The sequence below is a fragment of the Spea bombifrons genome, chromosome 10, assembly GCF_027358695.1.
Source record: "Spea bombifrons isolate aSpeBom1 chromosome 10, aSpeBom1.2.pri, whole genome shotgun sequence".
NCBI classification, from domain to species: Eukaryota; Metazoa; Chordata; class Amphibia; order Anura; family Pelobatidae; genus Spea; species Spea bombifrons.
The window spans coordinates 38167329-38191978 of NC_071096.1; the positions used below are offsets into that span (position 1 = coordinate 38167329).

Sequence of the window (24650 nt, forward strand, 5' to 3'; positions counted from 1 at the left end):
GTGACTTACCCTAACGTGCAATGCTACCTATGCTGCGAGCCTTGAATTCAGGTATAAAGACAGGTGAGATGAGCCGAACATCTATCTCTGTCGGCATAGAAGAAAATGTTGTTGTAAACTTCTGAATAAACAGGTGAAATGTCAATCCCCTGTTGTCATGGGGGATCGGTTATATATTATATAAATGATTGTAAAATTACCCCACATAGCGTTCCTGCGAATGCACAGTATGTGTTATAACACAAAGGTATCAGAAAGAGAGGACAGAGGTGAGACCAGAAGATCTGCCCAGAGCAAAGGCTGAAGCTTTAGACCCAACAGCGCATTGGAGCCGCTCGTGGGAAGCTTCCAAGCCGTACGTATCAATAAGTGAGTCTGTTCATTGTATTAGGAGTTTAAGAGCACTGTGTCTATCGGAAGCAAAACTATGCAACGGATACCAATAGCCCTGCTCTCCAAACCTAGAATCTGCAAATGTAAGGGAAGCCATGTTGATATGCGCTGAATATAAGAGGCATCTTCCCCATCGCTGCACATACATGTATATATGATCACAATTATCAAATATTACATTCTACAGATTAGAAAGGCTTACAATCAACATAATAGTTTGTTTTTCACCCCTAAAAAAGTTTATGTTATTTAGAAATATGTAGTGGAAACTGGAAACACATTTATATCTAGGTAGACGGTACACCTGTCTTGCAATTTGCTTTCAGTATCAACTAGAAAACCATTTCCAGAATATTATAACAGATGATGATGTGGTCCCATTGTACTGCACTGTGGAATATGGTGGCACTGTATAAAAGAATAAATAATAATAATAGTGTAATCTTCTTAACAATTACTAAAACACAAAAGAACACACCTGGTGCAATGGTTCACAATAAGGGACTACAGCTTGCCTAGTTCTCCTCTCTGGGAAACCTGCGCAAAACAAAAATATAAAAGCTTCGAGTGCTTATTTCAAAACTCTTTTATTTCAACTGTTTAATTAGCATTATACAATACAGTTTTATAAACAAATTGTCTTACCTTGTTTCCAATCTTTATTTAAAAATAAATATTATTGACGGTGAGTAATAACCATGGTAACATGTGCCTTCGACTCAAGGAAAAGAAAATGGCATTTAAAAGAAATAATTTAATAGAAAAATAACGGGAGGGCAAAAAAAAAAAAAAAAAAGGTGCAAAGGAAAAACAAAATAAATCCAAAAAACACAGACACATCCTACTTAAAAATATTCCCCGTCCAGGGAAGGTCTTTAAACTTAATAAATTTACATTTTCTCATAAAAATAACTGTTCAACAGTTCGTGCAAAAAGAATAATAGGGGGCTTTTGGAAAGAAATGCCTGATACGGTACCTATACTTATTGGGAATTACAGACGCATTGCGCGCATTGGCAAGGCTCCAACCAGACACTTTTTGGAAACTAGATGCATTATTTGGGGTGATTTAATTGTTGTGTAAGTTCTCCAAAAAATATTCTTTTTTGTATTTTTTTCCCTCCTTTGTAGTGTTTTGCCATGCTACGTTCAGTCTTTTCCTGTCCTTCTTTACATTTTGCAGCTGGGGTGTCGGATAGGATCCTACGATTGTTTGGTTGAATTCAGGAATGATTGAGAAAATGGTCCATCAGTGTTTCAGTAGTAAATATACGAGCTGATGAAATATCAACAGGAACATGTATAGCACGGGATCGCTGGCGAGACTGGGTCCGGTGCCTGCAAAATGAAACAAAGGAACAATAAGCTGTTGTTATGATGCGAGAGATTTGCTGTAAGGACCAGACGCCATCATTTCACAGAGTCGCTTAAGCACCCTGCCGTTGGGACAGACTTAGTAAACACAGCCTTCATCCAGCGCCAGTTTGTACAAAAATATATAATAGTCCAGCATTTAAAGACAAAATACGAAGCTCTCACACTTTTCTACTCTGGGGCTTAATGATTTATCCAACGACATTATAACCTTCATGATCCAGACGAAAGAAAAAGAACTTGTCTAGTAGCTCCTAGCTGTCGTATGAAAATTAACCCTGAAACCTGGATGTAGTAAAGCGCACTCCTTATATCTTAGTGATGTGTTGGTCCAGAATGTGCAGCTCTGGTCCATCTCAACCACGCTCTGTCAACGATTTAAAAAAACAAAAAACATCCAATGCATTTATTTATCCAACGTTCAAAAATACTTGTGAAGTCTAATATATAATGAAGAGGGCGGATTGTGTTTTATTTCCTTTACACGGTGGGGCTAACCTGAAAACGTCTGACAATATTTGTGAGATAATTAGAAAGTAGGAGTTTGCATTATTAATGAATGGAAGACCCAGCGGCGCCCTTCTGCGTTGCAGAGGAGCTTCACTTAAATTTACACGCTGGGCTTCATGGATCTCCTGAATTGAGTACAAAGAGATCAGTCAAGGTAACAAGCCTATTAATTGAACCATCTGGCCTGTACTCAGAATAGGATGCCTTTTACATTCCTGTCAGTCGTGACATTCAAGCACCGGAGATTCCCATCTGCAATAAAACAAAATAGAAACAATCCCTATTCTGCCCACGCGCCGTGTCCCCGACGTGTCTGTCTGTACTGGTCGGCGGTAACATAATGTCATGTGACTGTAACAGGAAGGGTTACCATCGCCGCCATAGCCGGGGTGTCCAAGAAGTGACAAACTCCTGTCTATGGTTTAACGGTCAGACCCTGGTCCTGGTAAACATGATGCTGGTAACATCTAACCCAATAACATGAAGGTGCTTGGCTGGACCTAACGTGTCTGGAGGATCCCAAGTCTGTTTTGCTTCACATTTTACTTACCTCTACGGGACCCGAGGACCCTAAGCGGCTATCCTCTCGCTCATCTTGCTACTGGTATAAACAACAGCATGCAGAATGGCTTCTAAATACAAAACATCCCCTATATTGCTGAGGACTGCATTTAAAAGTCAAAGAAAAATCTCAGCTTTCCTGTAGGTCAAAATATATCTTAACAACACAACGTACAAGACGCACATTCAACAGAGAACTAAGAACGTCAGCAATAATAGTGCGTATAGTACACATACAAACACATATGTGTAATAATTACTTTCACCCGGGATCCGTGATAAATGTGCGCAGGCGAGGCCGGCGCGTTATAGCGGCAGCTGGTGTGTACCGGCCTCTGGTGCGAAGCGGTGAACACCTCCAGGCGATCATTAGCAGAGATTTATCACCTGCTTGAGGATGGTAAGATATGTGCTTATTAGCATTCGTTCCGTGACTTATTACTATAAACAGATGCCTGGTCATGCAACCAAGAAAAATAATTCCTCTTTCATCTCTAACTGGCTATATTAGCATTCAAGAGACGTCGGCCGTAGTCAGCTACAAAAGCACGAACATGGCATTGGGTCAAAGTATGTAAAAGGACAGACATCTCTCATTATATATATATATATATATATATATATATATATATATATATAATACATACACAACCATACCCATATACACACACATACATAGGACTAGATGTATAGGATGCCTATAGAGATAAACGATGGAAGGAAATCCATTTTATGATGTAGATGGTAATGCCAACTCCTGCCTTGATAAAAGTTCAATCCATTTGGAGTTTCTAGCTCTTTAATAGAACATGATTTGTAAGGAGCCGTAAAGCTTCTAATGGGATAATATAATAATTAGCCTTTTGTCCACGAGCTGCAGAACGACCCATTTTAGTGCAGTAATATCTCATCATATTAGAAACCGAGGCACCAGAAGGATTTCATTAATATTAACCAGCTTTGTGGTGATCAGGATGTACTAATCAATGTCAAGAGGTTACTTTATACCGTATACCCTTTTTTTGGGGGGGGGAGAGGAGTAAGACGTTGGCCAAATGTCCACTTTATACGCTGTACGTACTGGATGTGAAGTAGAGACCACCGATACAGAAGCGGGAAACATCCCTGTTTCCCATAAAATAAATGACTGCGATAAAAAAGGATACTAAGTTTCCCAATGTAACCATTAAAGAAAGTGGCGTTAAATAACGAGGACGTCCTTCCAGAACTCTACGTTTCTAAGACTGGCTGATTGGGAATTATATCCCAGTTGCTGATAAACAGAATCAATCAAATAACATTGAGTGTTGTCGATCAATATTTTAAGAAGGATCACTATCGTGACCGCCCTGCATACAGGTATGAGAAGAATATTTTGTCAACCGCTTGTAAACGTAGACTGAGAACAAAATAACGTCACGGTTTTGTTAGAACTTTAGTGCTACGCTGGGAATACGCAGTAAATAGTATTAAAGAATGTTATTAGAGCTGAAACAACGAATCGATAACGGAAATCGTTGTCGACGATTTCCGTTATCGATTAATCGAGTGATCGATTCGTCGTTGGAGCACTAGGCTCCTTTTACTTACCTCCGCCTGCGTTCCCCGGTTCTGCTCCACGCTCTGCAGTCTCCGCCTTCTTCATGCTACGTGACGACGGAGGTGACGCAGAGCAGAGTGGGGGTGGGGGGGCAGGTTAGGGTGTGAGACTGGGTGCAGGGCAGAGTGGGGGTGGGGATGCAGGGCAGAGTGGGGGTGGGGGCACAGTGCAAAGGGGTGGGGGCACAATGCAAGTTGTTTTTAACATCTAGTTCTTAAAATTATTTTAAATAAACGAAAAATTTGCATATTGTTTTTTTTATCCGATTAATCGATTAATCGAAAAAATAATCGGCCAACTAATCGATTATTAAAATAATCGTTAGTTGCAGCCCTAAATGTTATGGTTTGGTACATTCCATGGCTTTATAGAGGGGGGCTCTTCGGAGCGGCCCTGAGAGATGTTGGGATGATATACTGTCACATAGCGACATCGCTCATCATACTATGTAGTAGACCCATCACACATATGCTGCGGCTCTATTTCTGCAATGCTGCGTGTATACGTGCATGCTCTGCACATGGAATCAGTACCTCATCTCATTCCCCCGGGACTGGGGCCACTCGGCCATGTGTTATTAGCATTACTTATCAGAAACGCCTATATGTTTCTGTAGGGATACCCTATGCACAGCCATCAGGAATAACGGCTGAGATCTAATGCAGCAAACTGCCGGTGGAAGATGCCGGTGGGCTTGCAAGCTGAGTCAATGATCCTCTGCTGTTTAAAGCCGGGCAGTTATTTTTATTTTTTTTAACTAATTAAATTCTTCACTTTCTTACTAATCCAAAAGTAAGATTTCCATTCCATTTTATGGAACACCGCGAGGTTATTAAAATGTATGACATTCAGAAAAGACGTTTATACCATTATTATTTGCAGACACAATGACTGTCTGGAGAAGAAAAAAAAAGTAACTTTTATTGCATTAGAGCGGCTAAAATATTGCTTATCGGCTGTGGCAGGATTGAATGTGACTGTCACGAGCGCACCATCCATTGTTTGACTATAAATACCATCAATCCTTCAAAACCCAAAACGTTAATGCGTCAGGAGCAGCCAAGACTCCGCGGCATAAGGGCAATCTTGACAATGATGAATACATTGCTAATTTCGGGGCTCCTGTGTTGTTTTTTTTTTCCTTCACCCGCTGGCACAAACACTTTTTTAGCACTATGCTCGCAGGAAGCGACTGTCAAAGAAGAAGTGTTCCAAATTCCGAGATCTTTCTGACGATGGAATTCGAGCTTCTCCCAGATCAGTATTCAGGAGAGACAATGACGCCTTAAAATCGCCCAAACCCCCTAACTTCTTCCTTTTTTATGAGACGTATAAACACCAAAGGTCTGCTTTATCCGAAAAGAAGGTTGATTGGCCTTAGTCTGTTACATTCGCGGCGCGCACGATGTATATTTTTATAAAATCAGGACTTGCTGTGTGAATGCATGCTAGATGCAAATTACCGTGTTGGGTAGCCTCAGCACAATCAAACCAAATCATTTATACAAACCGGCCAGCTGCAACGACGCCGGTAATTACAGCCGAGGAAAGCAAGATCTAATCAAAGGGCGTCATACGCGGAAAGTCCGACGGGTGGAAATGACGGAGCGCCGCTCCATGCCAGAGCTAACGCTAATGTGCACCAGGCCGCGCATCGTGGAAAGTCCTTCCCTCGGCCCCTGAAAGATAACGTTTTCCATTACAGGTTGGTAATGAGAGTCATTCAAGGGTTACGGGAAGAGTTGAATCTACAAAGTCTGATGTCACAGATGGCACATATTTAAAGGATATTACATGCTACGATGTATCTATTTTGTTGCGCGTAAACCTGTACCAATCCGCTCCGGGCGAAGCTCCTTTCTATTGTGTTTCTCATTTGTATTTTTAGTTGTTTTTTTCAGATAAGATCATTTTTTTCGCAAGAATGGAACAATTGTTGTGTGTGCGGAAGACGTGCCAGCCTCTGCTCTGTTTAGTGTCTGTTTTGTGCCAAGTTGATGTAATTACCAGCCGATTCACTGGCTCCCCCACTTCCAGCTGATAACCTGGCATTACAAAACGCTTGCTTGCGGACTGTTCTTGTGACAAATAGCCCAGTTTTGCTGACAAACAAACTCATTCAGGCAGCGAGTAGCTTCTTATGACACAGGCAGACTCCTACTCATCTGATATTTCTGCCGGCGGCAGATGTGAACACTGAACTTTGTCCCACCAAAAGAACGATCTGAGCTGTTTGCCCGACGCAAAGGGGGCTATTATGGTTTGACGCACTTGCTTGTTTTAGGGATTATTATTCCGTCACGTATATGTTTTTGGATAAACCCTGTAAAATCAGTCACTCTGCCCTGGCATGAGGCACAACTCAACTTGGCGCTATGAAATAACCACCAATGCCCCTCTCCACCTGCACCAGGGTGGTATGTTCAAATAGCAAATGGTGACTTGCTTTATATCGCTACCTCTGATCGTTTGCAACTACGACAGTCGTGTATTGATGCAAATTGCACGCAAACACTTATAACTCGGTATATTTCCTTAAGAAAATATATATATATATATGCACACCGCGCCCATCTTCTTATAGGGGGGTCATAGATATCCATGGTTTTCTATAAATACCTCCAACAAATCAATTCCGTCTTCCCACAGAGACCGTTAGCAGTCTTTGAAATCAATACCGAAGTCTCCTCTGAATTTGGACTTTGATTACCAACATTCTTTAATGTCTGATATAATGGAGATGTGAAAATACCGATTTTCTTTCCCGTCCTGTATCGGTCCTCCTGGCTGAAGTGCTTTTAGGATTAGATGTGAATCATCCAGTTAAAAATAATAGTAATAAAAAAACATTTTGCTGACATTTCTTGCATAAAAAAAGAAAAAAAAAATTCCATAAAAAGCCAGAGAACAGAGAAAAAAAATGGAACAAACCTCTTCTGACCGCACTTAATCTGATCTTCAGTTGTTCCGACCGCATAAACCTTGTAATGGGGCGGGAAATGGGTTCCCAATGTGAAATTTGCTTAATCTGGACAGCCAAGCTCTTGACTATAAACAACATGTTGCTTTTGTGCTTTAAGGCCACGCGATTTGCTGCGTCCTAATAAACATGATTCACCGCACTTGCTCTTAAATGGCCAATCAGTAAAACAAGGTTTTGCATTTGTTTCCTAATGCTAAAGCGGAAAGACAAGAGGAATTGTTTAAATGAGCCCGGAGCTTGTGGCTGGATGTCTCTAGATGCCCTCAGTAAAGCCTAAATAACTCTGACAGCACGGAAAATGTTTGTCCTTGGAAATCAGCATAATCTCTGCTTTTTGTGTACTCCGCGGGCAAAATTAATAAATCACAAAGCATGCACCCTCCGAAGCGCTGGCACGGAGAACAAAAAAACCCTCTTGTGCCACCTGTATGTGCCGATAATTCCAACGGTAACTGGGAGCAGCCAAGCCTATGGTAACCGGTCTATTTTACATGTTATTGATGCTTTCATTAAACGTGTGCTCATTACAAATTAATTTCACGGTTAAAGAACAATCTAATGTTTTTCTATTGGTGGGAAGAGAAGAAATCCCCCAGCCGTCATGAAGGGGGTAAAATCATTGCTAAAGGTTACAGACGCCATCAATGAATGGTTTATCGCTGCAAGCCATGGGAGCTCAAACATGTTCCTATAGCAGATATAAGGGACCCGATTCATTCACATGACACAGAATGTGACGGCAGATCAGACCCATTTGGCCCTTTGGTCCAGTCTGCCCATGAGAGACTCGGGTCTTAATCAGCCCTTCATCTTGTATTAGATTCAGGATAGCTTTATCCCTTTAGGCTGTATTAGTGCCTACTACTGCTCGCTGTTCCATTTATCTACCACCCTCTACATGGAGAGAGAGGTTTTCTAACAATGTATATATGACAAAGAACTTGTCCGTTGACCCAGGTGAGGTGATTTGCTCGGGTCTCTATTCCTCTTCCTAAATATGAAATTAAAGGAAATATTAGGCACCTAACATCAACTCAACACCTAACAGTTAGTAACTATTGCCACTAAACAGCAATAGCTGGGTATTACCCCCTACGTGACCAAAAGCTCTTAACTTTGGGTTATCAATGAACTGGGTTCCAATTTTAATGGCGCCTTGAGGGCCTCACCTGGACAGCACCCATCTCTAAATATGTAGGGCTTCTTATGTAAAACCCCTATTGTATATTTAGTATGAATCAAAGATGTCTTCACTGCAAAGACGATCTTAATACATGTATAAAAAGTCTTCCTTAAAGAGAAGAGAAAAAAAAAATGCAATATTTCAGGGTCGATAAAGAGCAGTAATTACAAATGCTGAATGTATATTGATGGTTTAGTCCCCGGAACATTATTCATCTTGGTTTGGGCTCGGAGCCATCAAAGAAGAATATGCTTTGGGATATTGTAAATCAATCAGAATGTGATAGGCGACATTGCGCTGCGTTAACAAATCTTGCAGAAAATCGTCGTTTGCATTTGTTTCATTCTTCTCATTTTAAGTGCTTTAAAAATACATTCAGGCGTCCAATGGTGAGTCAGAGCGGGATTTCAAGGTTAAATCCGACGTGAAACAATGCAGCTGCTTCAGAAACATGCAACACGTAATTTTGTCATTCTTCCCCCAGACTAATGACTAATTTAATGAGGAATGCTGATTGAGAGGATCTGGAAACATGCTCCTATACGGCTCGGCTTTAATCAGCCGCTTGTTTCCAGAATGGGCAGCGAGCGGGCCGCATGAATATTCACCGCGCAGCTGGAAAATGATATCACAGCTACAGATCGGCATTTTCTATGCGCCGGCCGGCAAACCCATGACTTTCTTCGTCATACATGTCATGCGATGTATCTATGCAAGCCCCCAGGATGCTTATAACATGTGAAAGTGCCCTCCAATAATATTTATTTTTGCTCTTGCAGAATTTTGATAAAAGGGTAGTCTCTTTTTCCTGTGGGGTTTAAATACATTGTTATATGGAGTAATGGAGAGAAATGGGTTCTAATTCATCTGAAGTCCTCATCGTTGTAGGCAGGAGAATTATTTGGGTTACGTTCCAATCTCAAGCCCCCCGCTGAGCTGACTCTTTATGGCGATGCCAATGAAGTCCGGCTTATACAAAAAGATCTATAGATTTTCATGAGTCCATGCATCTCCCTGTTGATTAAGACAAAGGCATTCCACTGTTTACCACATGGGTCTACTTATTGCGTTTGCCTAGTTCCACTAGTGGTGATACCAACATAGCCGAAGGGCCCTTTCCGTCAGATAGGGTGCAAACTACTAAAACAAGTGACTGTGAAGGCATTCCCTCGTAGCTCTCCGTCATTCTTTCTTGTGTTCTACAGGAAAACCTCTCGATTTTCATAGTCATTGGGTTTGAAGACTGACGACAGACGGTCCATGCCCCTAGACTTCTGCTGCTCCTTTTGGCAAGAGGCATTTTGTGGTAAAAAACGATAATAAAAACGTAAGTTATTACACCCTCTCTATCATTTCATCCACGACCATTTCTCTACTTTCCATTGTTTAATTTCCCCTGTTTATCCTTTTAAATCCAAGCGATGTGATTTCTGAACCTCTCTTTCCTTCAGTTCCCCTAATAACCAGGACTTTCCAAACATCAGACGGAATCCGGGACGCTTCGTGCTCCCAAATCATCGCGCAGCGATACTCCCTTCCACCTGATTCCACGCACGCCATTACGTTTTTATTACTGTTCAGCTCAGAAGAACCCAGTGACATTTATAAGGTAAATGAGACGAGGTAAATATCCAGTCTTAACATTATGTTCAGCGTTATTCTAATTATACAATTATTTGTGGATACAGAGTAAACACCGCGCACGCTGATTTATAGACATATAATGTGCTGCCTCCTCTCCCATATAGATCAGCACCTCCACAGACACAGTAACGCAGGTGACAGGTTTGTACGTACACATAATACGCTATACTTTACCTGTCTTTTATTTCTGCTTGGCGGCTGTCAAAGACCCATTAGTATAGGAGGACAGCTCCGGGGCGGAGGTGATAGACATTCTCAGTTGGTGTGATCGGCGGAGCTGTATTAGTAATTACTGAGCACCGACTTTACTGAACCCCTCAGCTGTCATGTCGGACCATGGTTTGAAATGAACCAGCCAAATGGACCAACATACGGAGCTCGGCACCTATTTCCAAATGCATAAGACTAGGTTCCCTGCTGGGAAGCCATGGAGGGTTTTAGAAGGCACACATATCAATTGTAACAGCAAATACACAGCTTAACATCCTCATTAAAGAAACACAATTAGAAGCCATGGCTCCAGATCTCCGAGGATTATAAATATATACAAATTGTGGGCAATTGTGTTCTGGACGGTACTAGATCATGGTGCGAACAGGGAATCCTGCCTGAACAAACAGCTTTGATAAACAATCAGTGCATGATCTCTTGGCCGCCTGTTTTTATCCCCATCTGTCATGATGCGAGGTGTCTAACCATGAGCGAATTAGACCCTCCTGCAGGGCCACATGCGCCACGCGGCGATGGCTACCTTTCCGCTTACTACAGAGCCAGAACATAGAAAGTGTTTAGTTTTACTACCAGCAATAAACCCCACAAGATGCTTTACCTCTGTATCGTGAAAATTTCAGATGAAAAGTACAAAAGCATGGGCTTTTCTCAGACATGTTCACTGCTTTATTTCTTCATAATAATCTCAGGGGACAGAAGTCAGAAGCTAAAAGCACCCAGCATGACAAGTTATCATCCCCCGAGGATGAAGAGTTGCTACACAACAGGGGCCATGATGAACAGACCTCCAAAGTTTATAAAAGGCACTCAACACCAAGGACATTGTAATTACCTTGTGGCATTCAGCCTCCCTGGTTGGCTCCTTGTATCATCCTAAGGGCTACTGCAAGATGTTTCAGGTTCAGTGACACAAAAAAGCGAGAGCGGGGGGAAAACCCCCATTATGATGCCCAGTATGTTTGGTTAAAGTTTTAAATGCCTTTGACACCAGTGCCTTGATTCATTTCTCCCATAGCACCTGAAGTGTTTATAACAAGAGCAGTCGATACGTTATTGTCGCCTGCGAATCTATTAAAGGCTGATCTGTATTCTGAAAGAAGAACGCCTGAGCTTCAAAGTGCACAATATCAATGTTCTGGAATCCAAAATATTAGGCTTTCCTTTTCTGCTACAAAATCTCACAGCAATAAGACGAACATTAAAGACAATCGCTGCTGTTACAATGCTTCTAGAACCCCGTGCCATCAATAAGATTCTTTTATTAACCAATGCCGACGTCTTATTGACAAGGGTTAAAAAAAAAATGAGCAGTTCCAGCGAATGAAGTAGAAATACAAAAAAAAGGAAAAGCAGATGCTTCACCGGTAACGGCACATACGAAAGAGAGAGCGATCATAAAAAGTGACACGCAGTCTGAGACCGCGGCAGGGTCAGATAACACGGGGATTTGTCCGGAATAAAGGAAAAGAAAGAAAGGAATGGGTACAACTTTCCATTATCATCTCCATGGCAATAGAGGAGAGAGGCCGTCGAGAATATCCATCACTTCTATATGTACATAAATCTACCGTGTGTTTGCAAATAAAACAAGGAGAAGCAGAATGCGAGTTGAGAGATCTCTGGCAGATTCTCGGAATCGCTCTCTGTAAACGCTGTCTTTTTGTTTCGTCGTCTGCGGTCGTTTCCCTCGAATACATGGTTTTCCACCTGGTTCGGTGAACACGTTGAGACATGTTATCCAAATTATATATATGTATGTGAAGCAGATAATACAGCCCCGCAGCTCTATTTCATATGCACAAACAGGTTTCTGACGCCCACAGAGCTCCTGCTACTCGGGAATATAGATGGACTCGTGTGAACGTTCCACAGTCAACAAATACCTCTTGAAATACCGGTAATAACGGCAAATATATATGCAGGGAATTATCCAAGTGCCGTGTCTTTAAACCAGACCTTACACCTCAATTCAGAAGGCTGCGCAAATATTACTTCTTATTATAAATTATTTATGAGAAGAAAACTCTACGTACAATCACCATCGCCAGATCATTCAGCGCTGACCCAGAGCCATCGCTTCTGCTTTGCAATGGAGGCTCCGTAAGTTGTTTTGGACATATACCGGCTTTCTTATTTTATTAAGTAGCTTTCTAGATGTATTTATTCATCGCCGATCGCCTATCCACTGTAGATCTTTTGGGATCCGGCTCTATCAGGTACACGCGTATCAGGGGAGCTGTGGTTTCAGCCAGTGTGTAGTCTCAGGGGTCAGTCATCTTGGCATCTCTTCTTACTCTGCTTTTAATGTCCAGATATTACATTTGTCTAGAGTCTCATAGTGCTGACTTGCCAGTCACTATTAATCAAGTAGAGTAGTTCATTAAATTGTGTATTGAACATTTCTTTGATGATCCACATTTATGACAAAGAAGAAATTTAGAAAATATGTTTTTTTATAACCCCCCCCCCCCAAAAAAAAGCCAGGGGGAATTCTGCAACCTATCGGCCTCTAATGCCGGGACTTTGGGCACAATGATCAATTAGAATGTCCATGAACTCTGTACACCGGGCATTAGTTATACGGAATCCTCTTGATAGTCTCTGGCGCTGTGAGCTGTCTTGGTTATATTATATGTATAGGCGCCATATAATATATTAAATGCGTCATCACATTGTTTTTAGCTCCTGGAAAGGCTGAAATGGCACCAAATCCATCATCCCGAGTCGCAGAAATCCCACACTCTTCCCGGTGTTTATTAATACCATTTGAACTAATGGTTAGCGCATTAATATCGCTACGGGGCACAAAGTATCCCGAACGCCACGTCTGCTTATTGGTTTTTCATAAGGCTCCTGTGATATATTAGAGCCACATGTTTATAAACCACTACTTGAAACCCGCTCTCTTACCGGTCATTAGTGGCCAAGCGAGCAGGGCTGGTTGCCGTCATAAAGCCCTATTACTACGCGGTTTCAAGGAGGGGTATGGTTACAATGCTTGCCAGGTCGGCTCAACCAAATGCTGAATCGCTGGTTTGGATCGCTTATAGAAAGATCTTCTTCTTGCAAGGAGAGACTGAAGGCCAGCCTTGCGAGACACAATATATCGAAGGTGGTCTCTGTATTATACATGGTCCATCCATCCTGCATCCACTGTTTCGGTCACCCCTTTTCCCAAATGATACATCATACCTGCCCAGGTTTCCAATCCCTGCTCTAAAATAAAGTCTTATAATGTCCACACAGGCACAATATACATCTAAAGGCATGAAATCCTACATCCAACCCAAGAAAAGTGAATGAAATACCAGAAATGAGTAATTCCCTAACATTTCCCATTCTGAAGAGCCCCGAAGAACATAGTAACACATATGATGGAACAAGCCCTCTTCATGTAACACAAGGTTTAAATGTAAGAAAGCAGGCTTATCTGCTACATGTTGGTAGATCAACCATGAGATATTCTGACATGACTGAGACACAGATAATTTTATATTATTACAAATTCAAGTTATAAAAAAATCGGCCAGGTTTGTGCGGCTATCCATACAAGATGGCGACCAATACTGAATATTTTAAATGAAATTATTAGCTTGTTGTAAGCTGGTAAAGGATGGGGCCCCTTCTCCTTCTATGCCAGTTGGTATTAAATATGTTTTGGCGCTATAAAAATAATGGAATGTTTTCTCTTATTAAGAAATTTTCATTTTGGCGGTAAAAGCTTCCAAAAGACTTCTCTTTAATGTACAGAGAAGAGGGAACTTTAACACAAGGCAGAGGTGGCCACTTCACATCTACTATTTGCCTTGCGATAGTATTTTACTAAAACAAACATTAAAAGTCATCAAGCTAAGGTGCCGCACATATTATGTCCACTATATTATGAATATATAAATACAACCATAGCTAAATATAGATAATGACGCGGACATTATGTGGGGTGTAAACGGTTTAAGTTTTGGGTTGATTATATTAAAAAACAAAAACTTTTCTATAGTGGATCATCTTTCAAAACACATCAACAATAATATTTCTGCAACAAAATACGACATATAGAAAGGCAGAAGATTCCATATTTGGAATATTCCATTATCAGGTCTTTTTAGAAAGAAGGAGATGAGAATATATCCATTACATTAATCAATGTTAAAAATGCAGTAAAACTCAATCTTTAACCCATGGCTTGTTAAAGAAAATGCTAAACATATTAATAGGTTTCATGGATTTTTCCGACAAATGTGTAGCTCTTGGTCAGCGATAAAAAGTTACATTTAGTAAAAATATATATATTTTTTTTTAAAACCAAGACCCCCAGGGAGAGAGAGGTCTCCAGCTCCCTTGGTATGGACACGGGTCTATTAGGATACCAAAGAACCTCAATCATTCTTTGTTGGAGATGGTATAAATGAATTATATGATTGTCCGGCTCAAATTATGCAGCATCGAGAAAAAAAAATGTAAAGACAGACAGAAATCACTGAAAAACTTTTCATTGACTCTTTTAGAACTGCTGTTAAGACTAAGAGAAAGGCACGACCTTCTTGGCCACCACTACACAATGCATTAGGACTCTTTACACAGACCTGGAATCGACCACAAGCATCTCTCCGTCTCTCCAACGTAACTAATGCTCTAAATTCATTTCATTTCTGGCTTATTTATGCAGACACAGATTAGTTGTGGTTCTGTAAGATGAAAGACCCATCCCGGTGTCCAGGAATCTATGCTGTCTGTATAAAGTTGTAAATGAGTCTGACGGGTAGGGATGCTAGCAGCGTACTGTCTGCCATGTGGGGACATATACTTTGGCTATTAACCACATAGTGTAAGTTCTTACACCTAGGCATATCTGACACTGTATCGTTCTTCCCAGGCAGTGGAGATTTTGCTCCCTCCACTCCAAAGGGGTAGCATTGGATGCTGGCGTGGATGATACGTGACACACGGCAGAGGATCTAGCTGCTGTGACTCCCACTGAGAGATGAGAGGCAGACTGCTCTGTGTCATTAATTTTTCATTTTAAGTAGCATCTGGTCGCACTTTGTACTAAGAGGATGGCCCAGGGGGCTCAGGATTTCAATAATAACCAACAAAGCAGTGGCTTTCCGCACGTGACTCCTGTCAGAACCGTAACTTTGCATTCATCGAGCTCCCTGTGCTTCTTACACGGAAATACTTCCTAATATTACTGCATTAAAACTCTGAGCTGAAGCTCTTCCTTCATGCGTGTTTATACACCGTTCTTACTATGAATGCGGAGAAGTGTTACGTGTCCCCCGTGAACCCTCCTACTAAGAATATGCAAATAAAGGCAATATGCAGTTACTCTACTTATTCCATTTCATATGCTTTCAGAAATCATTCGTGCTGAAGCAGCAGATCCCAACGAAATAATCTATTCTTACTTAATCTTACTGCAAGCGGGAAGGATTCCTTCCATGAGGATGGCAGCTAGGAGTGTGTCTGTCCCACCTCTAGTTTATGGCATTGGCGAGCTGCTGTTTTTAACGGGTCCTGTTTATCTGATGTCCGTATATACTGCATTTGGGAGCTGACCCATTCCAGCTGCAAACGTACCGAAATCAGACAAAAAGGGACCACAGCTGGGACCGACTTGGGGGGGAAAAACTTTACTCCATCCAGGAGGCTTGTTCGTGGTCATCCCTGCTATACTGCCATTGCCTCTCGTCTCAAGACTTTTCAGCTGTACTGTTCCAGAAGCAGCTGTTTCTTGAGATATTCTTGTGTTTCGTGCAGAAAAATCCTTTGCATATCAACAGTGATGAATTACAATAAACATTCAACATATAAAAAATAATAATGACAATATCAGCCCTGTCCACATTTCTAACGGCACATAAAGTGCATCATTTTGGAACATTTTCTTTTTTAAATATTCTAAAATTCCTATTGTTTTATTCTTATTTTCTTTTATACCGGTAATTCTAAGCCCATGTTTTGTGTGCTTTTTCTTGCATTATACAATACCGTTGTGGATGCACCAGATGGCACTGTGAAACAACATGTTACTGACCCGATCCATGCTGCTGCCGCAGAATGGCTGCTTTTCCAGGAGCGGGGGAAGCGGAGGAGGATGCTGCAGTGGCTGGTGATGGAGCCAGGCTGTCTCCTGCGGGGACGGGGCGCTTGTTCCCAGGTTCTGGGGTGGCCCTGTTGCTGGGGCTGTTCCTACGGGGCCCGCTGCTCTGGATATGGGACACAGCCTCCGCCGCCTGCATGTCAGGTGGATTGAAGCGAGAAGTGACCCGGAGCATGGCTTGGGCTTTGTGTTCCTGAGTCTCGTCGTCTCCATAATCTGACACCCGGCACTCATATATGCCCTCATCCTGCTTTCTGACGTTGGAGAGCCTCAGCCGGTGGGAAATGTCATTACCTTGGACTCGAACAGTCTGAAACGGCAACACAGCTATGTAAGAAGCCAAATACAAAAACCCTTAGAGTTTTAATGCCTTTTTCGACCTTAAGTTTGAGTTTCAAACTTTTAGTTACTAACTTTTTTTTTTAAACAAAAGACAAAATAATGATAATGATAAGTATGAAAATAATATCAAGTAAAATAAATATAATAATATGATAACCAAAACCTCTCATTTATATTATGTTTATATATTTGTTGCCAACTTTATTAGGGTAAGAAGCGCAGATAGTTTTTGTTTTTTGTATAATAATATGATAGTTTATGTCAAAACTGGCACTTTGAAAAGAAATAAGTCTAATAAAAAGACCACCATCCCTTTGTCAGACGTATTGTATGAACTGCTATCGTACAATTTATTGGCAGCACATCATGTGTCATATTTACTAAGAAGTTAAGATCCCCCACTTGGTAAAGGTGGGATTACCATTGGCACCCAAGGGCTTGATATAAACAAACACACACACACACACTGACAACAACACACACTGACAACAACACATTGTATATGAAATCTCAATCTAGCTCTATATAAAACATTTTTAGCTAATACCCCATCGGGTTATAGTTCCCTTACACAAATGATTAGCGTTTCGACCAAACCCTGTCCAAGCTTCTTAAACACATAAGGCTTGGCGTTGGTCTAAGGAAAGCCTGATACATATTTGTTAGTACTTAGACATTAACCAACCTATATGTCAATAAGGATACCTGCACGTCACGGCAGGATGGGGTATTGCCGTCACAGGGCACTCCTACAAACCATTCCCTTTGTCAACAGCCCCCTGATGTCAGATAATAACCCCAGTTATCTGTCTCAGGGGGCTAGTATAAAGATCCTAATTCCAGATGGATTGCATCAATACGTCATTTTAGCGACAGGAACACGGCCTGTGATAAGATCTGGCCTCTCGGCGGGCTTATTAGCAGCCCTCGGACAATGCGCTAATGATAGTGATCGCATGTTGGCTAACGCAGGAATGGGGGGGTTACAGGCAGCGAGGGTCTCTCCTTTCTCCGAGACGCTTTTGACGTGCAGTTTCAGTCTGCGCTGTATTCTAATCATGACCTTCTGTTGAATTGCTGTCTGTCTTTCATGCTCTCTTGGTTAATAAATGCAAGGGGCTTTTATAATTTATATACTACTGGGATGATTGGTATGTTGATTATATGGATGGATGGACTTGCTGTGGGCCTTGTAGTGAAATGAATGCTAAATTGCTTTGTTTATTTCCTCCTCCTTCAGCATGGCGTTCGGTACATTACTTCTTATAGGGCTGCTTAAATTTTTTTTAAATGGTCAAATGGTTGGCATATCACTGGGTGTCGCAAATCCAGTCCGTGAGGGTCACAAACAGGTCACAATTCTTGGATATCCCAGCTTGAGCATGGGCATGTCAATTAAAAATTCATTAAACTCCTTGTTACCAGACAGGGCTACTCAATTCCTGGCCTGTTTGCAGCCCCTGTAGACCAGCGTGGCGGAGCCCTGGTATATATAACATATATATCTATTATTGCTGTAGCTTTCCTGCTCTCAGTGACTGTTTGGAAGGCTTCCTAGATCTGATCCCACAGCCTGTCTCGTTATGACGGAAAGGACGGAATGGGGAGAATTCCAGAGAGATACCGAGAAAAACACAGACTATGCATGCTGAATATCAATGACTTCAACCACAACATGATGGAGGGGCATGCAAAGGACTGGTGTGCCAGCCATGGCTCTTTCAGGGTCAGCTTCCCCAAAATTCTCACAGGCTAATGGACTCATTACTGGGTTTTGTTAAGTCTTATTCACAGAAACCCCTTCTCTACAAATACCCCCAGATGCAAATCTCAAAGGACACCGGGCAGGATCTCTGCGTGTCCTTATTACTTTTTGTTAACCTGCTTCCATCGCTTCATTACTGTCAAACTTTAAATCTGCTTCCTAAAGCTTTGTGATCGCCATACAGCGAGTGCCATTAGCCTTCTGTATGTGTAGGGAGGCTACATACTGATCTGCCAGGGAGACGATGAGTTAAACTCCAACACACATACAGGGTATTCTTATTTCACGAATGAGAAAAAAAAAACTTATGGAAAAATGGTCTTTTATAAAAATAATTACTCCTTGTTTCTGCAGCCCAGGACTAGCATCAATTCGGATTGCCAAATTGTAAATTATCCAAAAAAGGATATAACTCCTCAAATATTTTCTTTGGCGAATACAAAATAATAAGCAATTCTGTTATAAAACAAATAACCCTCTTTTTTGTGCGGTACCAATAGGGGCCGGAGTCATTGAGTGGCCGGACTGTGGCAGTGAAGAGGTTAAGCACAGTGGTACGCTTTGATTAAATGTAGTGATTGATTTTCAGCCTGTAAATAGTTAAGGGAGATAAGAAATCTGCAGATGATTGCATAATTAAACACAATATCCCCGCTGTCAGATTCCACAGATACAGCCAGGAGGTGACAATAACCACATTCTGTTTCCAAGCCGCTGAAGGCTTTAATAATTCCGTGAAATCTTGCTATTTGGTACAAAGCACTATTTTTGCAGTAAACTTACACTGATTTTGGTTCCATCCTTATTCGATGTGACCTGAAAAGCAACACAAGACAGTTATCACCGTACTAATTACTAGTAATTACTTAAAAGTCAGCTTTTAACGCAAACATTCCGGAAAAGCCTCGGCCGTGTGTATAAACCCTCATCGCTGCGTGGTGGAATCTGTACATTGCGTGCTGGAACGGTGGTAGTCTGTGATATAAGCATGAATTTGGAACATACGGCACATTGCGTCGCTCCAGCATACCAACCAGTATAGGCTGGGGTGTATGTGTGCAAAAAGACCAAAACAATATCAGATTTCAATCGCCAGTACCACGTTGCACATAATTAAATATAATATTTGCGAATATTCTCGCATTCTCGTATTGGATGACACTTAACCCAAAGTATATAATGGTAATAACAATGACGAGGTGTGGTTTCTGTCATTTTGATTGATACATTGTATCTGTTACATTAAGAAGGGAAAGTGTTGTGTGTTGAATGTTTTATTTGTCTGTGTTTATCGGGAGCTGGCGGATGCCGAGGACTGCGTTCCTAATCTGAGGTTGCTATCCCTTAAAATACAGAGATGCAGGAATCTGTAACCTGATTTCCAAATTTATTTGGAGGGATGATGCTAATCAGATCACGGATCAAATTATATGGACTAAAATTGCTGGAAGTAAAGCCTACGCATTAACAAGGGGTCAACGGACTTCTATTTGCAAAATAGCAAATAATCCATTTGCAGCCGAGGAGATGAGCTGAGCTTTGCATTCGGTGCAGCGTTTCTTGGCCGTGCCTCTCCGATGCGTGCATTCATCTTGCTAATTCTTCCTGTCAATATGTGCTTTCACTTACTTACATAACTATTTGCAGAGTTGGGAGGCAGTCTAAACATATATATCATTCGTACATATTGTTCCTAGGACAGAGGGATGAGCACATAACTCTTGATAGCTTGCCGGGGTAATTTTAGAGTCTGCAGAACGAGCCCCCCCCCCTCTTTCAGAAAGAATTACCCCTATTGTCCTAATGATAAGTCTTTGTGTATTATTAACGCGCGCGCTTTTGAGAATGTGGAGGCCGTTTCAATAATCTTTTACTGCACACAACATAGGTTGGGTAAACGTAGTGTAGTCATTACCTTGCTCCTGCCCCCAGGGGCACTGATAGCTAATTCATGTGCCATCTCCCTAGTTGCCTCTTTTAGGTACCACCACTGGATCTCCAATGAGAAAGAGGTGAATCCGCTGGCCCGAAAAGCACAAGGCATTTCTATGTCATCTCCCTCCCTTATTGTCACATCCTTGGGGACTTCAGTGAAAGTGGCTGGGAGCAAAAAAGACAGAATTACAGGGGATGGTTAGGAGGAGAGATTAATAGACAGGATCAGACGGGTGTAATCTGATCTTCTTTTTACTCGTGGGTTTACAGCAGTTTGTTAAATTAGACTCCAGTGGTTCAGAAAGTGAAGCAATAAACTATATCTCAGCATCCCTGTCTCCATCTCGCCACAGAAAGCAATTGCTGCCTATGTTAACAGATGATGACAGCATCCCCTACAAGCCCTGTACCCTTCGCAAAGACTGGGGCAGGCGATCAGCGAGATGAAAGAACATTCGTGCACCGCACCAGTATAGGCACACACACACCACTAATGATGTGTGTGCCATGCTGAGTATAGACATATTTAAATAGATATAGTTAAGAAAGGGAACGGGTAAGCACACAATATACTTCCTCTCGCTCATAGCTTTCCTGGAGTCTTCATTTACGGGCTATAGCAGTTTCATGCCCAAACAAAAACATCAATTAGGTCTTGTATAAAAAGGGCTGGGCTGATGTTTTGTCTCTTTAATGGGGATGCTTATTATTCCAAAGCGTAGTTTGTAATGCAAATGCCTGCCCTTCAATCCAAGATACGCTTAGTTCTGCACCTGCACAGCGTTAGTGACCCACAAACGGTGCAGATGTGCGTCAGAAAACCCACCGGCTGAGGGACATAATTTAGATATCTCAATATACCGAGGGGCTGCGTTATTGTGCATGCAGGGTTAGGACACAAAGAACCGTCTTTACTCACCATTTACGGTAAACAACAGAGGAGAATTCAACATCAGGTAACAGAGAGCGCTAAATAATCCTTGTTTTTCCATCTCATGCATGTCAGATTTTGGGAAAAGATCAAACACAATAAAACAAAATCTCTAGATCTCCAGCACGGAACTAAGAGATTTCCAATCCCATGGCAGATCTGTAGAACAGATAGAAGTTTCTTCAATAAAAGGTCCAAAGTTAAAAGGTATTATCACCCTCCCTCAAATGTTAAAATCACACCACACAATTGAACCCACTTTCAGACCAGTTATAACATCCACATGGAGGCTGATCGGGTTTCCTCTTGGATCGGATGTGACCCGATACTGAATCTGATCTTATTTGACCCAAATCTGTCTCCAGATAAGATAACAGCGGTATTCAACTTCCTCTGGCAGGGTAGGATTTGTTGGTGTCCAGAAGCAAGGAGGCTGAGGTGTTCCTTCCAAGACCCATCCCAATATTAAGCCTGATGATACAGAAGATCTACTGAGTCAAGAGGAGTCTTCCTGTCACTCCAGATCACTGAAGCAATCGATTGCTTGCAGTTTGTGACCTGTTTTTTTCCTTCGTGTCTAGTCTAGGAGTGGATTTTTTTTTAATCTTATCCAAATCACCCCTTTTCTCCCTTCTCCTGTCAGGAATCTCAGATCAGATCTGGAAATCAACCAAGGATTTTTTTCCCGATCCTAAATCCACAACAGTGACCAGCCTAGAAGAGAAAATGCCCCCATCTGCTGCCCCTGCTCAATGATTCGATTAAAAAAAAAAAACCACGTTAGAACGATGTGCTAAAGGTAGCCCCCTCAACAACAACAGAAAATCCAAAACCTGGAACCGCTCGGACGGCGCACCATCACCAAACACAGAGGAAGTTCAAAGCAGCAACCACTTTAGCCAAAAATCTCATCAATGCAGCATTCATGTCCCCTGCTCTCTCCACTAAAAGCAGAGGGGGCTGGTAACAGGACACGTTGGCTTAACCCCTATGATGCTGGGAGAGGCATAGTTCTGCTGGCACGCACAGCTCAGCAGCGCTCTATTATCTCCCACCCCCGGGCTGCAGGGGTTAGGGGCTAGGTGAACAGCCCTCGTCTCCCCTTTTTTGGGGGGGGGGGAAGTGGAAAGAATGTAGTTTGCAGGAAGAGGAAGGCTTCAGGGGGTAATAAATCAATGTAAGGGGGGAATGCACTTGTCTCAACAAAAGGGGCATTAAAATGCCTTATTGAAGCTGAGTGAACCCTGCTAATGGGTTTGTATGGGGAAAACAAAGAGCATTACAAGATCCCGTCTGCTAATCAGCTCAAATCAACGGCATCTTTCAAACAGGTTATTGTACCTTAAGAAATAAGACGCAATTAAAATTTGCAGCTTTCCCCACCGAAGACCGTGCATTTAACTATTAAAATTCCTTACGACAACCTTTAGAAACCCTGGCTTTAACACTTTCAGCACTGGAGACGTGAGCAAAAGCATTGCTTTATAGAAACATTTCCGGCACTTTTGGGATTTTGCGTCTTAGATGTTAGAGAAAATGAAATGTCGGTGACGGAGGACTCCTTAGCTGTATCATATATTAGGCATGTTGGAAATAAACACCGCAGTTTTTTGAGGGACGAGGGTCTTTCGGTTTAGGAAGCCAGGTCTTTCCACGACATGTCACTACTGCAAAGACATTTAATAGACTGGTCTCTCCAAAAACAAACAAATCATTTCTCTTTCCAGTGTTTCATCTCCTGCAAACAGTAAATACTCGTATGTAAGAGACCCGATAAACCTCTGCCCTATGCTGCATCTCGTGTTTCTCTCTAGGTATTTTTCTGGGATAAAGCAGAGGTGAACCTACCTGTAAGATTAATACAGACTGTTCTCGGGTCCATGTCCCTCAGCAGCTAAATGTGAAGCGAGGATGAGCCGGGCTGACATCCTGCTCGGAGCTGTCGGGGAGCGGAATCTCTTGGGCTTGGATTTAGAGACGTAGAGTCGATTAGGGCTTCCCAAACTGCTGGCTAGCAAGCAGCCGAGGTACCTAGGAATGCAGCAGACAGAGCACAGAGCTCACCTCGCAGTCCTGCCGCGCAGACTGAGAACAAGGCAGGAGAGCATTGGTGTCTGAAAGCGAGAGGATCCAAGAGATGCAGGGGAAGGCAGGGGCAGGAAACAACATCATCCCCGATGCAGGCAGATACAAACACCGCAAACGTATCCTCTCTTCTAAGAATAACACATTACTAACACATTGATGTTTTCCTTACTGCAGAGTTAATATGCAGGGCTATACACAGTGATTCCCCCCCCGTCTATCCAGTGAGATGGAACAGGCTTGCTATAGCTACCAGTGTGAGTGCCACATATTAACTGGTTCGCGTAGTTGCCCTCTCTCAGTGATGTGGGATTTTACTACACAGGGCAGTTAGTTTTGGTCACATATGATCCCCCCCCTGACATTCAGTTTTTTCTGCATAGGGGCCAAGAGTACAGCGCAGAGCAGTCAGGGATGGGGGCTCTGCCGTCCACGCAGCGACCTGCGAGCAAGAGAATTCAGTCTGCCTCTCGCAGGGAGAGGGCGTGCTGCCTCCAAGTTTGCAGCACCCTCGCTGCCTTCCCCTTCTGAAAGAAACCGTGTTAGGAGACACGCTGATGAGACATGATGAGAGGTACTGGCAGGGACATAACAGGGTGATGAGAGGGACACAACGGCCAATCCTGCACACAGCTGGAGAGGAAGTATTCACTGGGAAGTACTTGGAGAGAGTTTTTTTTTTCTAGTACCAAAGACAGCTGGAGAGGAAGGATCCATAGCAGAAGTGATGGATTAGGCTGCTTCCTGTATCTGGCACAGACAGAGAGGAAGTACCAACGGAGAAGTGTTGGGTAGACTGTTTCCTCTCTCAGATACAGCTGGAAATAAAGTACCCACAGAGAGGGGTTGCGTAGACAGTTTTGTAGACCGGCGGAAATAAATACCCAGAGAGAGGTGTTGGGTAGATCGTTTCCTGTTTGGCAGGGTGTTGGCTAGATTGTTTCCTGTTTCCGAGACAGCCGAAAGGAAAGTACACACAGAGAAGTGTTGGCTAGATTGTTTCCTGTTTCAAA

At 42.3% G+C, this 24650-nt stretch overlaps 1 protein-coding gene across 2 annotated transcripts; it reads right to left on the reverse strand.

Moving 5' to 3' along the window:
• Positions 1-964: 964 nt before the first annotated feature.
• Positions 965-23746, reverse strand: VSTM2B (V-set and transmembrane domain containing 2B). Of its 2 annotated transcripts, XM_053449113.1 has the most exons (6): positions 23401-23746; positions 21541-21711; positions 20602-20786; positions 19470-19502; positions 16514-16889; positions 965-1731 (listed from the first exon to the last, which is right to left on the reverse strand). In XM_053449113.1, the coding sequence occupies exons 2-6, from the start codon at positions 21620-21622 to the stop codon at positions 1643-1645; spliced, it is 765 nt and encodes a 254-aa protein (XP_053305088.1). In that variant the 5' UTR covers positions 21623-21711; positions 23401-23746; the 3' UTR covers positions 965-1642. The 2 variants fall into 2 exon arrangements, with proteins under 2 accessions (XP_053305088.1, XP_053305089.1); XM_053449114.1 differs by lacking the exon at positions 23401-23746 and having other exon boundaries at positions 21541-22171.
• Positions 23747-24650: the final 904 nt, after the last annotated feature.

Bases quoted from the DNA above. Each gene is read 5' to 3' on its own strand.
- VSTM2B (XM_053449113.1), bottom strand. From the start codon at position 21,622: ATGCATGAGATGGAAAAACAAGGATTATTTAGCGCTCTCTGTTACCTG. The intron at 20,787-21,540 runs GTGAGTAAAGAC...TTTTGCTCCCAG, and splicing joins TCTGTTGTTTACCGTAAATG to CCACTTTCACTGAAGTCCCC. The intron at 1,732-16,513 runs GTCAGTAACATG...TTCATTTTGCAG, and splicing joins GCGGCAGCAGCATGGATCGG to GCACCGGACCCAGTCTCGCC.